Genomic DNA, 14,800 nt, shown 5'->3' with positions numbered 1-14,800 from the left:
AGAGACTGATGTTTGTGCCTGATTTATCGGCGATAATGAATTAATAACCTCACATCCGTGTAACCAACACAGAGGTAATTGGCCCTTCCCTATCATGCCACTGTAGGGTGCAGAGAGTAGTTACTCCTCATGAATAATGATTGGCTGTTTGCAGGGGCTTAAGTGTGCTAATCAGATCTATGTACCTCAGGGGGGCTGTCAAGCGGTGGGCTCTGAGCTCCCATCGATCAGCAGGACGGGTAACAGTGGGCCACATCACCAGCGACGGGGAGGGGGGGTTCAAAGCCATCATGCTATAGTGACATACTGCAGCTTGATTTACCTTAATAATAGGATCAGAGCCAACTGATGGGTGAATCCAGCTGCAGATTTAATACAATAACCTTGAGGTCGCACTCAGGTTGCAACTTCTCTGTTTTCTATCCAACTCTAAAATCAGCAAGTGAGACCATCTGATCCAGGAACAGCTGGAGGCTGCAGGAGTCAGACCCAGGCGTTCACAAGGGACCACCTGACGGGAGCAGAACTGGCTCCACCTGCACCGCTCGCAGGTGTCACCTGAAATGAAAACATCCTCTCAACTTGCAGCGAGATATGACGGTTCATCCTCAGATTTCAGTCACTTAACAATAACCACCACATGCCACCAGATCTCCATCCACAGCTCTCATTTAGGCAACAATTGACATGCACCACTCCTGATTAAAGATGCCCAAAGAAAAAAAAAAGCAATCAGAGGAGTCTCATTATCACAGCTGGTTCTGATGGTGATCAGAGTTCGTGTGAACAAAATAAGTTGTAGGCTGTCAGTGTGTGCAGGGCTGCAGCAGAGGAGGCTGTAGCTCCAGCCATCACCGGTGTAACCTACTTACAACAACAGTGTCATTATCACAGCCCGATCCTCCCGACAGACGACGCAAATGGACTCTCTTCTCTCATGCATCCGTCCTTCAACCCTCCTCCTCACAACATTAAGCGACTTTTCCCCCCTGTGTGTACTGTTATGAAGGCTTCTGCGGCAAAAGACACTCACCTCTAGCAGACATGCCCGGTAGGTAGAGCCTCTCTTTTTCTTTTTCTTGACGAGATTAGCCGGAGGAGCTGCCCCGGTGCGGCTGTGGAGCAGGAGTGAGTGAGGTGGTGTGTGTGTGCGGTGTGTGAAAAAAAGACAGCCTGATGTGATCTGCACGTGAAGTTTTGTGCTGTCATTTAACGGGATTAAACGCAGGGGAACATTACAGCCTGCAGATTTGGTAGACTAGAGCAGACTGCGCGATGGAGAGAGCACTTTCTCAGCGACAGGGCGTGTCCTGGATCACACAGCATCCTTCCACAAGTTTCATGTCCATATTTGATCATGACACCGCAGGATTATTCACTTATGAATTAAAAAAAATCATGCTTGAGATTCCTCTGTCGGATCACCTCAACGTTACACCGGCGTGCCTACTTTTTTTTTTTTTTTCTTCCCCTAGTCTGGGATGACTGTGCTGTTCTGGAGGCTAAATCATAAAGTTGACAGGCACTCTGGAGCAATGAGTGCTCTCTCTTTTTTTGTATTTTTCCATGAATCCCGCCACTTTGAGGGGAATATTTGGCGATCGCTTCATCACGTGGACTCCCCCGACTTCATCCTCAAAGATGTGACAGTGCTAGGCAAGCTAAACCTCAGGGTTTCATGCGCTACTTGACAGAAACAGCCCACACCGGTGCATCATGTGGCAGCATAATCAATCGATTGTTACAGCTTTTTCCATATAACCTCAATCGCTTGCTTATCGGGATCCAATACTTTCCTTATGTATTCCAAGTGGGCTTTATTGAATGTTGTTTCCAAGCTGTAGATATCGATCCTCGCCCCCTCTTTCAATATTGGTTACTGTCTTCTTCATTTGTATGCATCGATCGTCCTCAGTCCTTGTAAGTCTTGTGTTCCTGCGCCCCCTGCTGGACGACAGGAGCAGCTAGTGTTTGGCGAGGGAAGTGCCACCGTGTCCAAAGTGAGCAGCAGCGGCACGATACTTGAGTCTGTAGACGTCTTGTTTACAGTGCTTGTGCCAGGGCCTGTGAGGTCCTGTGGACAGCAACGTGTTACGTTTTTTTATTGCTTACATTTTTTTTTCTTTCGTTACAAGGGTCATTATATGAAACCTCCAATCTGGATCGCGGCGGCAACAACAGGAAGAAGAAGATAGAGGAATTCTCTAGGTCTTCTCGGGAGAAACTAGTCCAGTCGAAGAACAAAATGTTCTCCAAATTTACGTCCATACTCCAGCACGCTGTGGAAGCGGTGAGTTTCTTTAATACCAAACCTACATTGTTGTTTTTGCCCATTTTCTTGTCTTTGTGTGTCGTCTATTTTGGTCGAAAGCGGCCCTTGGGTCGCTAAGACATCACATATCATAACGTCAGCGTTAGAGATAGGTTGCTAGCTAGCGCGCTAACTCATTAGCCTAAGCTAATGTTAGCGTTTTGTGTTTGCGGTGTCAGTTTGTTTGTTTTTGTTCGCGATAGTAAGTCATACCAATGGGTGTGCTTGTTTTTCTGTTCGTTTATGTTGCTAACTAACATATTTAATCACTGCCATTTTATTTATTACAGCGAGACGTCTGTGTCAAGGGTAGTTTGTGATGCTGGGCTAGTTAGCCGCTAATGCTAGCCGATAATAGCGTCAAGAAGCTAATGCCGTAGCTGGCTGGAGATCTTGTTTCAAACAGCAGAGTCCTATCATTAGGAGTGATGTCGACATGTTAGGACAGCCTTGTTTGATGTTGCGCAAACGCTTTACCGTTACAATTAAAGGTATAGTCTGTGGGTTATCTCATGCGGCTTTTTCGGAAAAGCTTAATGTTAGCCAGCTAGCTAGCGTTCACTAGCTAGAAAGCAGTAGTTACCTGTCTGAATCCCTTTCTCAAGCTGCTTTATGTCAAAGGTTTCAAACAATAAGTGCTTGGCAGGTGACCTATAGTATACTTCTGAGTTCAAGTGTAAATGTTATATAATAAGGAAACGTCTATTATTAGCTTGTTGACTTCTTATTCTGTCATGCAGCTTCTTGTTATGTATGAGGATTAGTGGAAACCTTTCATGCCACTCGAAAGTGAAAGTTTCACCCTATTACTAAACATTTAGAAAGCAGCTGAGATCGTCTTTGATCGCAACAACACATTGATCATCTTGTAGTGAGATATTTAACACTGAAAAGATAGTGTTGATAAGAAGACTAGAACAAACCAATCTCATCAATCTCTGTTTGAAAGTGACCGAAACATGTAGCCTTCATAATTACTGGTGTCTCTCTGTTAGGCCAATGTAAACATACAATGTATTTATGTTGACAATTTCTCTTTTTTCAGCTTGCCCCATCGCTGCCCTTGCAGGAGGACTTTGTCTATCACTGGAAGGCCATTACACATTATTACATCGAGACTTCTGGTAAGAAAAGTCTGAAAGAATAAGTGAACAGCACTGGTCACAATATCCACAGAGATGGACTGAATGTTGTGTAGGTCACTGGCCAAAGTTGTTGATGGAAGTTTGCGTAGAATGGCAGGAAACTAGGCATGTTTATATGTTCAGTATCAATATTCAGTATTTTTAAATAGAAGTGTGCACACACAACAAAAAATTGCAATATTTAAAACCCAGCAAATTACAACATTGTGAAGCTCTAATCTGCAAACATTTTAGTTTTTTTTATACTGAAAGGCATTGCAAAGGGGGTGGTCATGAGGAGAATCCAAAGTGTGAAGTATGCTGGGAATGTCATGCTGGTAGAGTTTGCATTAGACTTCTGCAAGTCTGTTCGGACAAAAGCAGCTCCAGATTAGCAGAGTTGAGAGTGCTTCCTTCGTGTTTGCCTGCAGGATCAGTGCAAATGGAACTAATACGCTCTGCGTCTGCATCAGGTTTCATCTAAGATGTACCTGGTGGTGTAACCCAGTCATGTAATATTTTGACAACCTCTGCTCAAACTACTGTTGTCTGGTGTGTATATTCTGGGCCAGGAGCGTGTCTGTCTCTTATTCTTCGCATTCTTTGCAGCAGTTCTCCCAGTTAGGCCAGTTTTAGAAAATTCACTCTGAACAGCTGATGGGAGATAACCTGTACTGCGAGTATTATGTAGCTGAGCATGTTTTCGGGGACAATTAATCACTGATTACAAGTTTAAGGAATTATTTGGTCATGCTGATGACATTGGTTGTTGTCATTTCTTACAAATGAAACTTCACTCCGCAGACTGTCCTTACTGACCATTTTTTGGCATTGTTTGCTTTGTTAAACTCAGCATGACATACATGTGTATCCTTCCTTGTTATTGAATTAATTGACCCACTCCTGTTAGCTAGTGCATAATTGGTTTAACACTATATTATTTCACTCTTTGATGTGGGCTTTAGTTTTGAAATTGCTTTGAATAATAATTTGATTGGAAAAGAGATTTGTTGAAATATTTAATTTCACTGTGAAGCCACCTCAGAAGGTGTGTATGCCAGCAAGATTAGTAAGCGCTACCAAGGTTTTTCATTGATAAAGATTATTATAATGACTCTTTTGCAATATATTATAAGGTTAGTGGAGCAGAAAACTACGTGGACAGTGTTGCACCTTTCAAACATTACATATTTTTGCAACTGTATTTGAACAAACACTACACAAACGCTATGTAGCTTTAACACTTGTGAAGCTTTTTACACTTTAAGTAAACCTCAAACTTCCAGCATGCGTAAATGATGAGCAAGACCTTTTCCTTTCTGATCGGATGTTGTGGACATACAGAGGTTCTTACATGTTCTTGTATTTTCCCCTGTTAGATGACAAAGCTCCAGTTACAGACACCAACATCCCATCCCACCTGGAACAGATGCTGGACATCCTGACCCAGGAGGAGGCGGAGAGGGAGTCTGGAGAGACAGGACCCTGCATGGAGTATCTCCTACACCATAAGATCCTGGAGACTCTCTACACCTTAGGCAAAGCAGATGTAAGACAGTCATAGTTTGGTGACTACATTGATCTGCACTGTTAGCTGCATTTTGGTGACATGTCTATTTTTGCGGACCCCCCAAAACAATTCTCACATATTTTGTTTATTATTTCCCCTCAGTGTCCTCCAGGGATGAAGCAGCAGGTGCTTACGTTCTACACAAAGCTGCTAGCACACATTCGTCAGCCTCTCCTGCCACACATCAATGTCCACAGACCTGTACAGGTGAGCAGTGATGCAGTTGGGATTTCAATAGTCCTTTTCCTCTAAATGGCTCCCTATATGACAGGTTATGTAACTTATTCTAACCTCCTTTTTTCTGTGGCTGTGACATTCCTCTGTTAGAAACTAGTCCGTCTGTGCGGGGATGTGCTGGCTGCTCCTACAGAAAATGAAGAGATTCAGTTCCTGTGTATCGTCTGTGCCAAACTGAAGCAGGACCCATACCTTGTCAACTTCTTCCTCGAGGTGAGTTGCTGCAATGCTAGGGAGGAAAAGAAGTTCATTCATAAATATTCATCTGTATATATTACTAGCAAAAATAAGCGCCTTACCGGATTTTTAAACAGCACACGGCTCTGAGAATATCTCCTGTTTGTGATGCTATTTGCAGAACAAGTCAAAGAAACCTGAGACAAAGAGTTTTGCGGGGACAGAGGTGGTGAAGGAGAATGTGTTTGCTCCAGACACTGGTCAGTCTCCAACAGAGGGACAGGCTGACCGCCCAGTGGAGCCCCAAGCTGCAGCGGCTGCCTCCAACTCAAGTCCGGCCACCAACAGCAACAACAGCAACAACTACAATCTCGTTACCTCCCTGCTCAACCTCACAAAGAGCCCTGTAAGTAATCCCTGTGGAATGAATTTTAGGGAAAGTACTGCAACCTGTAATCTTTTTTCCTTCATTAAAAGTTAATATTCATGAGTTGTATCCATTTGTCCTCTTGTCAGGATGGCAGGATAGTGGTGAAGGCATGTGAGGGCCTGATGCTGCTGGTCAGTTTACCAGAGCCTGCAGCTGCCAAGTGTTTAACTGAGAACACTGAGCTCTGTGAGCTTCTGACTGACAGGCTGGTCGCCTTCTATAAAGCCCTGCCACAGTCCATGGACCCCTTGGACATTGAAACTGTCGAGTCAGTCAACTGGGGGTAAAATTCTTTCAATAACTACATATTTAATGAAGTCAGAAGTGTAACGACTTGAAACACCACTTTAATACACTTGAATAGTGTCATCATCTGAGGTTTTGATTTAATTGGACCCAGCAGGAACTTTAAATAGCATTCTCTGTAAAATGTTATTTTTGAAGAGTTGCATCAATCCTTTTCCCTTTTCCCTTTTTCCCCCCTCTCTCTCTCTTTCAGCCTGGATGTATATAACCTGAAGGAGGATGCTGCTGTCTTCACAGGGAAGAGGGCTCTCATCTCGTTCCTGTCCTGGCTAGATTACTGTGACCAGCTCATCAAAGAGGCTCAAAAGGTCCATAACTTCATGCTGACTCACTGTGTTTTGATGCGTCACGTTGCAGTCATAATCCTCACAATAAAAGAAGTCATTTTTGTGTTTAAAAGCTTCAGAAGGCTGAACTAGATTTTTGTTTTTCTTCACTGTCTTCCAGTCAGCGGCTGCTGTGATGGCAAAAGCAGTGAGAGAAAGGTTCTTTGTTTCCGTTATGGAGCCGCAGCTGATGCAGACGTAAGATTTGCGTTGAATCATCAATCAATCATGCTTTGATTGAAATTGTTTGTCTTGTCTTGGTGTGCTATTTGTCGTGACTGCTCATTAACACATGTTGTGTGTTTGTGGGCGCACACAGGTCCGAGGTGGGCATTCTGACCTCCACAGCCCTGCTGAACAGGATCATCAGGCAGGTGACCTCAGAGGCTCTGCTGCAGGAGATGGTTTACTTCCTGCTGGGAGAGGAGAAAGAGCCTGAGACTTCAGCTACTATCGCTCAGAATCCACTCAGACACAGGCTCATCGAGCACTGCGACCACCTGTCAGACGAGGTTCTTATCACATAATTGTTAATATTAAGGATAGGGATGGTCATCGACTACTGAGCCCTGAACAACCGTGACATTGTGATTTCAAAAGATGCCTATCAGGGAGCACGTAAAAGTTATGTGTCCCCTCAGAGTTGTCGTAAGGCAGGAGCTTTTGTCATTGGTGAATGGTGGCGAGAAAATGAAACTTTTTTTGCTGCTCAATGCCCTCATGTTATGTCTCGATGTCCCGTTAATTGTTTCCTTAATAAACCTGCCCAGTTTTCGTCCTCTCTGCTACAGGGCCTGTTGAACCGCAATGTCACGATGTACCTTTTAACATCATTTATGTCTGGTTGATCAGATTCACCTGGCCTTTGTGTTGCATCATTTCGTGATCATATTAATGCATCTTTAATAATGAAAATCATCCATAATTTCTTCTCCTCCTTGTTCAATATTCAAAAGTACAAATGGCCATCTGCCCTCTAAGGACTCTGAGTTCTAGTGAATCATATGATTAACCAAAAGCACATGAATTTTAATTAGTATCTGACAGAGCTATTGCACACATTTTCATCACACAAAGAGAAATGAATCATCTCTTTGATGTTCAGAGCAGCCACTGCCTACTTTCTTCGTCAGTGAGCGGATACTTGGCTTTGTTGTTCAGGGTTTATAGAGGGAGCTCAGCCTCACTCCTCGTTCTGTGTCCCCAGATCAGCATCATGACGCTGCGGCTGTTTGAGCAGTTGATCCAGAAGCCCAACCAGCACATCCTCCACAGCTTGGTGCTGCGCAGCCTGGAAGAGAGGAACTACCTGGAGAACAAACCGCAGGAGGAACGGGAACCCCTGGAGAATGGGCAGCCACATGATGCCGTGTAAGGACCTGCCTCTAGCTTTTGACTTCAACAAGCTGCCTTTTAAATCCTGCCTGGAAAATCACCTGCACAAACAAACACCACTGGAAATAAAGTGAATGCATGCAAGCTGTGTTTGTGCAGATGTGCCACAAATTCAGCTAAAATGTTTCTGATTGTGTGTAATAGCTTGCTTGTTTCCAAGTGTTATTGTTTTACATGACTCATTAGTTTTCATGCAAATTAATTAAGTTACCTAAAGGCAGCACTGTAACACTGGGGATACGTGATATTACATCATCATATTGCTTAATGTCAGTGACATTTGTGTTTCCATAGACACACACTAAACAAACCTCCAGATACAGTAAACTCTTATATTTCAACATAGAAGGGTCCAAGATAAACAATCTGTTATTCCTATAAAGACATTCATTCACTTCCCACATCATACAACAAAACTCTAAAGTACAATGCAAGCCCAAATAACCTATGAAGAACAACATATTTCCCCCTTTAACTACATACAGGAATACTGACCATGTGGATTTGTCATTTTAATATCAGACTGGACGATAGAAATCAAAATAGCCTATACCAATTGGTGTGTTTCCTTTTTTCTTTTGAAGGATGCATAAATCCTCAGGCAACAACTAAATGCAAAGTGAACATCTTTTGTTCCCACAATATACTTTTTTGATGAACATTTGTTCTTTCTACAGAGATCTTGAGGAGGATCCACTGTTTGGCGATGACGTCTCTCCAGACACTAGGCTGTCTGGTTCTGATTGGCTCAGCTCATCTCCACCACAGAGTCCCGACCACTCAAAGTCTGACGGGAAGACGGAGGTCCACAAGATTGTCAACAGGTACACAGTCTGCTCAGGATACAACATCCAGTATAATGAGTTCCTCAGTCTTCTTTAAAACAATGTTTAACAGTTCAATTCTGTTTCAGTTTCCTGTGTTTGGTGCCCGATGAGGCTAAGTCATCATATCAAGTTGAAGGCACGGGCTACGACACCTACCTCAGAGACGCACACAGACAGGTGAGGCTCGTTCTACAGTTTGTTTAAGGCTTGAGATACACTGGACAGAGAGCTGTTGGTTAACTGGCTGTTGGTCATCAGTTTTGTTACGTGTCACTAGTAGAACAGATACTAAGAGTCGGTGAATTGTTCTCCTCAGTTCAGGGACTACTGCGGGGTCTGCCAGCGGTGGGACTGGAGGGGAAATCCAAAGCCTTTTGAGAAGTGTAACTTGGACATCCCATTCTTCGAGGGCCACTTCCTCAAGGTTCTCTTCGATAGGATGGGTCGCATCCTAGATCAGGTCAGTTTGATTCTCCATACAGTAAATATCTGTAGAAATACGGGCATCTGTTGCATTGTTACAGCTCCACTAGCCCACAAGTCTGAATAGCATGACAATAAAATGCCCTTTGGAAATCATAAATTCAGTTTTGGTTGTAATCAAATCCATGGAGCAAATAGAGCAGCTAATGAATGACAAAATAATCTCAAAATTAGATTCAAGGGGTGCTCCAGTAGCTCACTTGTTAGAGCATATACAGAGCCTGTCGCCTCAGCCTGGGTTCAGTTCCAGCCTGTGGCCCCCTGCTGCATGTCATCCCCTGTCTCTCTTCCCATTTCCTGCCATTCTTTGCCCGTCCCTCAATTAAAGCCATTAAAAGGCCAAAAATTTAGTAAATAAATCAGGTTTTCTGCATGCAAAGCAGCACAGACTTTAATTTAAAGTCAAATTAAATTAGCCATCATTTCTGTGCTTTTATTGATTATTTTAAAGGATCAGATTGTTCGAAGTTGAAGAGAACATTGTTTACTACAGTTTAGCATAAACTAGGTCCGCTAATGGAAAGTGGAACGAAAAATGGGGAGAAAATGCAAATAAGCTGCTGATTATGCAGACGCCTTTGAAAATAAAGAACAAAAATAATGAGCTCTGGACGTAAACTCACTTAACAAATGATGACTAATAGAGATCAGAAGCAAAATGCACTCTTTTGGCAGCTCACAGGTCTGTTGTAGCATTTAGAAATCAAATCCAAAAGGAGAGCACTCTATGTATTAATGAGCCTGTCATTAAAAGCTTCTGACTATTGTGACCCTCTGTTTTACTTATTCCACATACACACACACACACACACACTTGGTTCACTCTAATCTCCATTTAATTTCCTGGCTAGTTTCATATCTGATGCCCTCTTTGTCCTCCAGCCGTACGATGTCAACCTGCAGGTGACCGCTGTGCTGTCCAAGCTGTCTTTGTTACCACACCCCCACCTGCACGAGTACCTGCTGGACCCTTATATCAACCTGGCCCCTGGCTGCAGGTCTCTGTTCTCTGTCATTGTCAGGGTAAGGCTCACGTTCATACAGATAGCATCAGTGTTTCCCACAAATTGAAAGTGTTTACTCACAAACTACTTTAATCTGCTGTTTTGCTTTTCCCGTCACATATCTCTCGACCTCTGGTCTCTATATTGCATACACACCGGCCTATCCTCCCACTATGAGTCTTTATATTTCTGTTTCCAAGTATGTGTCTTCTTTGTGGACTTTGTTTGTCAGCAGTGTCGTACAAAAAATACACATTCACAACAGCAGGTGAGCCGTGTGCGGGGGAGGATTGTTGTTAATGACGCAGCCTATCGAAACGATACAAAACAATGACACAAGTAGGCTAACATTCAACAGGAGAGGTTGCATCATAATCAGTGTGCATTAACAGGAGGGGTTTAATATCAGGGCTGCTACTGATGATCGTCTCTCTTTTTGTCTGTGTGCTTCTCTGCAGCGCAGGGACAAGTATAGAAGCATACAGTGAGGGGAGATTGTCCACAGCTAGTTAATTGATCAAGGCTGGCGTTGTTCTCTAACAGAAAAATGCTAAAATGTGTTGCCAAATGTACTTTGACCACTGTTAATACACCTGGGAAGTATGCCCAAGTAAAGTCAAGTGGGAAACACAGTGTCATGAATACGAGAGAGAGAGAAAGTGCAGATCCCAAAATAGAAAAATCAATATTTGGAGACCACTGTTGATATTATAATTATTAATAAATATCTGTATGAGAAAACCTATAGCGTTCACTGCTATGCCCAAACCCTACAGTCACTGTTATCTGGGCACTTTGTGCGAGACACGCAAGATGTCTTGCGTGTCTCGACAGACAGTGTTTGAGATTGTGTTTCCAAATGTTCGGTGCAACAAATAATAATTTTTGAGACAATTGTTGGCCTTTATCTCGTGCCAGTGGGTATTGATTGTGCAAGTGTTTCCGAGAATCTCGCTTGCTTTGGAATCTTTAGAGCATGCTCCTACTCGACCCATTTCTTTCTAGAAGAACTGGGCGTCTGCATCTATTATGTTCTGTGATTCAGTCCTACTTCTTTTCTTTGAAATCTGTCCCAGTAGCACACAGTGTAATAGGCAGTTTAGAGGCTGGAGGAAGCAGCTTATTTTCTTGTTGATGGTCTTGTTTGTTTATGATAATTACAGTAATGATTAACTAGTGTTGCACCTTTGCCCAGGGATGGAAGCAGTGCTGCTGTGTTTTGGTAATTGTACTGTGTTCTTGTGTGTGTGATAGGTGGTGGGAGATCTCATGTTGAGGATCCAGCGCATCCCAGATTTCACACCCAAACTGCTGCTCGTGAGGAAGAGGTTATTGGGTCTGGAGCCGGAGGGCATCACGTACGTACTTCCACAGATTTCTGTGCTCTAATCTTTTAAGTTGATTTACGGAACGTACTTCTCACCTCCCTGTTGGTTTCTTTCTGTAGGATCGACCACATGACTCTACTGGAGGGCGTAATCGTGCTGGAGGAGTTCTGCAAAGAGCTGGCAGCCATCGCCTTCGTCAAATACCACGCAGCTTCCTCCTCCTCGCCGTAATCTTCCTGCTGTTCAACCATCTGCCACGCAGACAGGTCAAGATTAAACAGGGCCTTTTGGGGTGTGGCGGTACCGGTGGCACAGGGTCGGCAAAACTTTACCACTAGCTGCTCATCCCTGCAAGACTGTTAAAGCCCAACACGGACGGGTTTCATCGCCTCTCGGGCTCCACCATTTAAAAAAAAAAGTCTTTGGTCTTGTTCTTGAGCAGGTCAGAGCACAGACACTGCCCAGCCAGCAGAGGAATGAGAGGAGGGAAGGATAGAGGTTGAGGTGCAGAGAGATGGTCACTGGACTCTTTTCACCCCCCCTTCCCACCGTCTTCTTCCTCACCAGCCAAAAGATGATAGCCCTGTAATTATCCTATCAAGGAGAAAAGATGTTTGTGTATTTATTTCCTGTCCCATTGTCGCCCATTTGTAAACGTCATTGCCTTAGTGTGGTATCACACCTTTCAGTTACAGAAGATTGTTTCCTTTTGAAACATTTTTATCTTGACTCCTCACGTGTTGTCTGTTTGAAGACAAGAGGCTGTAGAGAGAAAAACGCCCACCACCTTCAACCCCTATATTTACCTGTAGTTACATACATATTGACCTGCAGTATTAACGATACTGCACTCATATTTTATATGCCAAGTCCTCTTATTTATTTGCTTTCAGGTTGCCTTTTTAACTAATGTCATATTAAGATAAATGCATTTAAAACAGTCCAGGTAAGGACTGACTAAGCAGATGCTTCTTACTTTATTTGTTTATCTCGTCTTTCCTCAGTTTGTCTTTAAGTGCTCTCAAAGCTCATCTGTACTCACCCAAAGATGTCACCATCCATCACATGCAGTTTTGCAAATTATGTAAATTTGCACACAGATCTCATTGCATTGCACTCGTTACATTTTGCTTTGTGCGGCTGGCTTTTAGGAAACGTCAAGTTAGTTGTGTGGGAGGAGACATCTTGATTTTGATTTCCTCTTTAGTTCTGAAATGTTGTTCTCCAGACCCAGTGTTGCATTTCTCACGCACCAGTGTGTATTTTATCCAAGGGATACTGTGTTATATTTTTACACCATTTATATCTCAGTCATTAGTTTGTTCTATGGATGGAGGGATGCAGAGGAGATGTTTATATTGAGCAGTGTCTTTAAAAACATCATTAACTTAAGACTTACTCTAGCATCTAACATTTATCTAACATTTACAACTTTATAAGCTTTTGATCCCTCACGTACTACAAGGAACTTTTAACTGGTTATGAAACGGTCTCAAGTTAATCCTCATCTAATCATGCCTCTATACGACTTAGATAAGCAAACGAGACCATCGGCGAGAATATCGGCTATTTCTGTGTAGTTCTTAATGCCTGTCATTGGGTCTGATTCTGACTTATCCAGGTTGTATAAGTAAAACAACATTTTTGTGACGGAGTGCTGACTATGATGAGGAAGCTTATAATTTTCCCAGCCTCCACAGGGTCTGCCAGAATCAACAAAAAATAAAAGTTCTTTCTAGCTGCTTTAAAGCTTCATGTTCAACCAATTTGTAATTCTAAAATCTCACTTTACTGTTAGTTTTATTTGAAATGATTAATTCTGAAAAAGGAACACTTTTGTGAAGCAAAAATACATCATCTTCACAACTCTTTAAATGTATAAAAGCATCTCAGTTTGGATATGTGGAAACCACCGGCTCACAGTATCCTCTGGGTTCCTCCTCCACAGGTTATCGTGACTTCCTATGAGGTGTTGCGTTTACTAGCAGTGTTACCTTTTTGGTCTGACCTTGAATGATTAGGAAACACACTCATTGTGCTGTGTTTTGTTGGAACAGGATGTTTGGTTGTATGTTGGATGGATATCTTGAGTGGGTGATTGATTACCTAAGATTTGAATGATTCTAAATCAAGATGCTTCTTAATGTAACTTTGGTTCTTGTGTTGTGTTCCCAGTGTGAATGTTTCCATGATTGGTGAGCATGTTTGTGTGTGAGTGTAATGATTTATTGTTGCGGTGGAGAGTGGACAGTTATTCATTGAAGCCATGAGTCCCTGGTCTTGAGCTTTGTTTTTTTCTTTTTTTGTTTTCCTCCTCGTTCAAACCCATCACTCAAGCACCTAAACGACATTATGCAACTGCTTGCATGGAATCGGATTTGCACATCGTCTTTCTTCATCCTTGTTCATAATGTAAATACACTCAACAAAAAGCTTTTTTTGTTTTCCAAAAATGTTTTGTTTCATAAACCAAAAGAAAAAAAAAAAATCTAGGATGTACTGGGAGTAACATTTCTATTTTACTGGGGAAACTCTTTTTAAATTATCAATCATGCACATTTTTTAATCAACTATCTTTCCAACTTGTTCTGTACATTTGTATATTGTATGTGTACAATAGCAATAGAGATATACTACCTGGCGTAAATGCATGCTTATACATTTTTTTTCATTGTGGAAAGAAAGAGGAAAAAAAGGCAGTCCAGCCATCTGTGATGATTTCTTAGCTGTCAGCACTTTGTTTGAAGTCACTGACAGGGAGATATGATGCCTTACTTCACACTGTGGATCTCTGAGGACTCCTGGAATCGATGTGTAAGGGGGTTCTGCTTCACTGCAGTTTGTTGTGATCTTATTATGCCTATCTCTTGTGTTACATAGACTGTTTGGTTTGTGAAGATGTACAGGACTCTCAATATAGTCGAAAAATGTCTGATGCCAACTGATTTCTTTTCTCGTGTCAGCTTAGACCAATCACTGTACGATGTTGCTCAATTCCTTCATGCTCATCGCTGCTTTCCTCTGGTGTGAAATGGGACGAGTCTCATTATGCTTCTATCTCATGGCCAGTTTGATTTCGTGATTGTGCAATGCATAATTAAAAACATTAAGATAAGGTGCATGCTCACTCCTCCTCCCGCCTCCCAGAGTAACTGTAAGATCACTGAGGCGTCATTTATTCCCCATCAGCTGTCTTCATCTCAACACTGTTTCATTCAGGACGATATGGTTTTGTTTAACATTCTCCGTCCCGATTAAAAAAAAGAAAGCTTCCTCCAGCAG

At 42.6% G+C, this 14,800-nt stretch overlaps 1 protein-coding gene across 2 annotated transcripts; it reads left to right on the top strand.

Moving 5' to 3' along the window:
- The first annotated feature begins 961 nt into the window (after positions 1-961).
- fhip2a (FHF complex subunit HOOK interacting protein 2) lies at positions 962-14,799 on the top strand. 2 transcript variants are annotated; one of them, XM_073481935.1, is made up of 18 exons: positions 962-1,051; positions 2,136-2,290; positions 3,357-3,435; positions 4,815-4,984; positions 5,108-5,212; positions 5,333-5,455; positions 5,601-5,825; positions 5,936-6,132; positions 6,349-6,463; positions 6,603-6,679; positions 6,801-6,993; positions 7,689-7,852; positions 8,554-8,700; positions 8,790-8,880; positions 9,020-9,163; positions 10,069-10,209; positions 11,445-11,548; positions 11,638-14,799. In XM_073481935.1, exons 1-18 carry the CDS (start codon positions 1,045-1,047, stop codon positions 11,747-11,749), a joined length of 2,349 nt encoding a protein of 782 aa, XP_073338036.1. In that variant the 5' UTR covers positions 962-1,044; the 3' UTR covers positions 11,750-14,799. The 2 variants fall into 2 exon arrangements, with proteins under 2 accessions (XP_073338036.1, XP_073338037.1); XM_073481936.1 differs by lacking the exon at positions 962-1,051 and adding an exon at positions 1,936-2,000.
- The last annotated feature ends 1 nt before the right edge of the window (position 14,800 follows it).

Source organism: Pagrus major, chromosome 15 (genome assembly GCF_040436345.1).
Source record: "Pagrus major chromosome 15, Pma_NU_1.0".
Taxonomy (NCBI): Eukaryota; Metazoa; Chordata; class Actinopteri; order Spariformes; family Sparidae; genus Pagrus; species Pagrus major.
This window is presented reverse-complemented; position numbering and strand designations above follow the sequence as displayed.

Coding starts and splice junctions, on each gene's coding strand:
- fhip2a (XM_073481935.1), top strand. Junction 4,985..5,107: donor ACACCTTAGGCAAAGCAGAT/GTAAGACAGTCA, acceptor ATTTCCCCTCAG/TGTCCTCCAGGGATGAAGCA. Junction 6,464..6,602: donor TCATCAAAGAGGCTCAAAAG/GTCCATAACTTC, acceptor ACTGTCTTCCAG/TCAGCGGCTGCTGTGATGGC.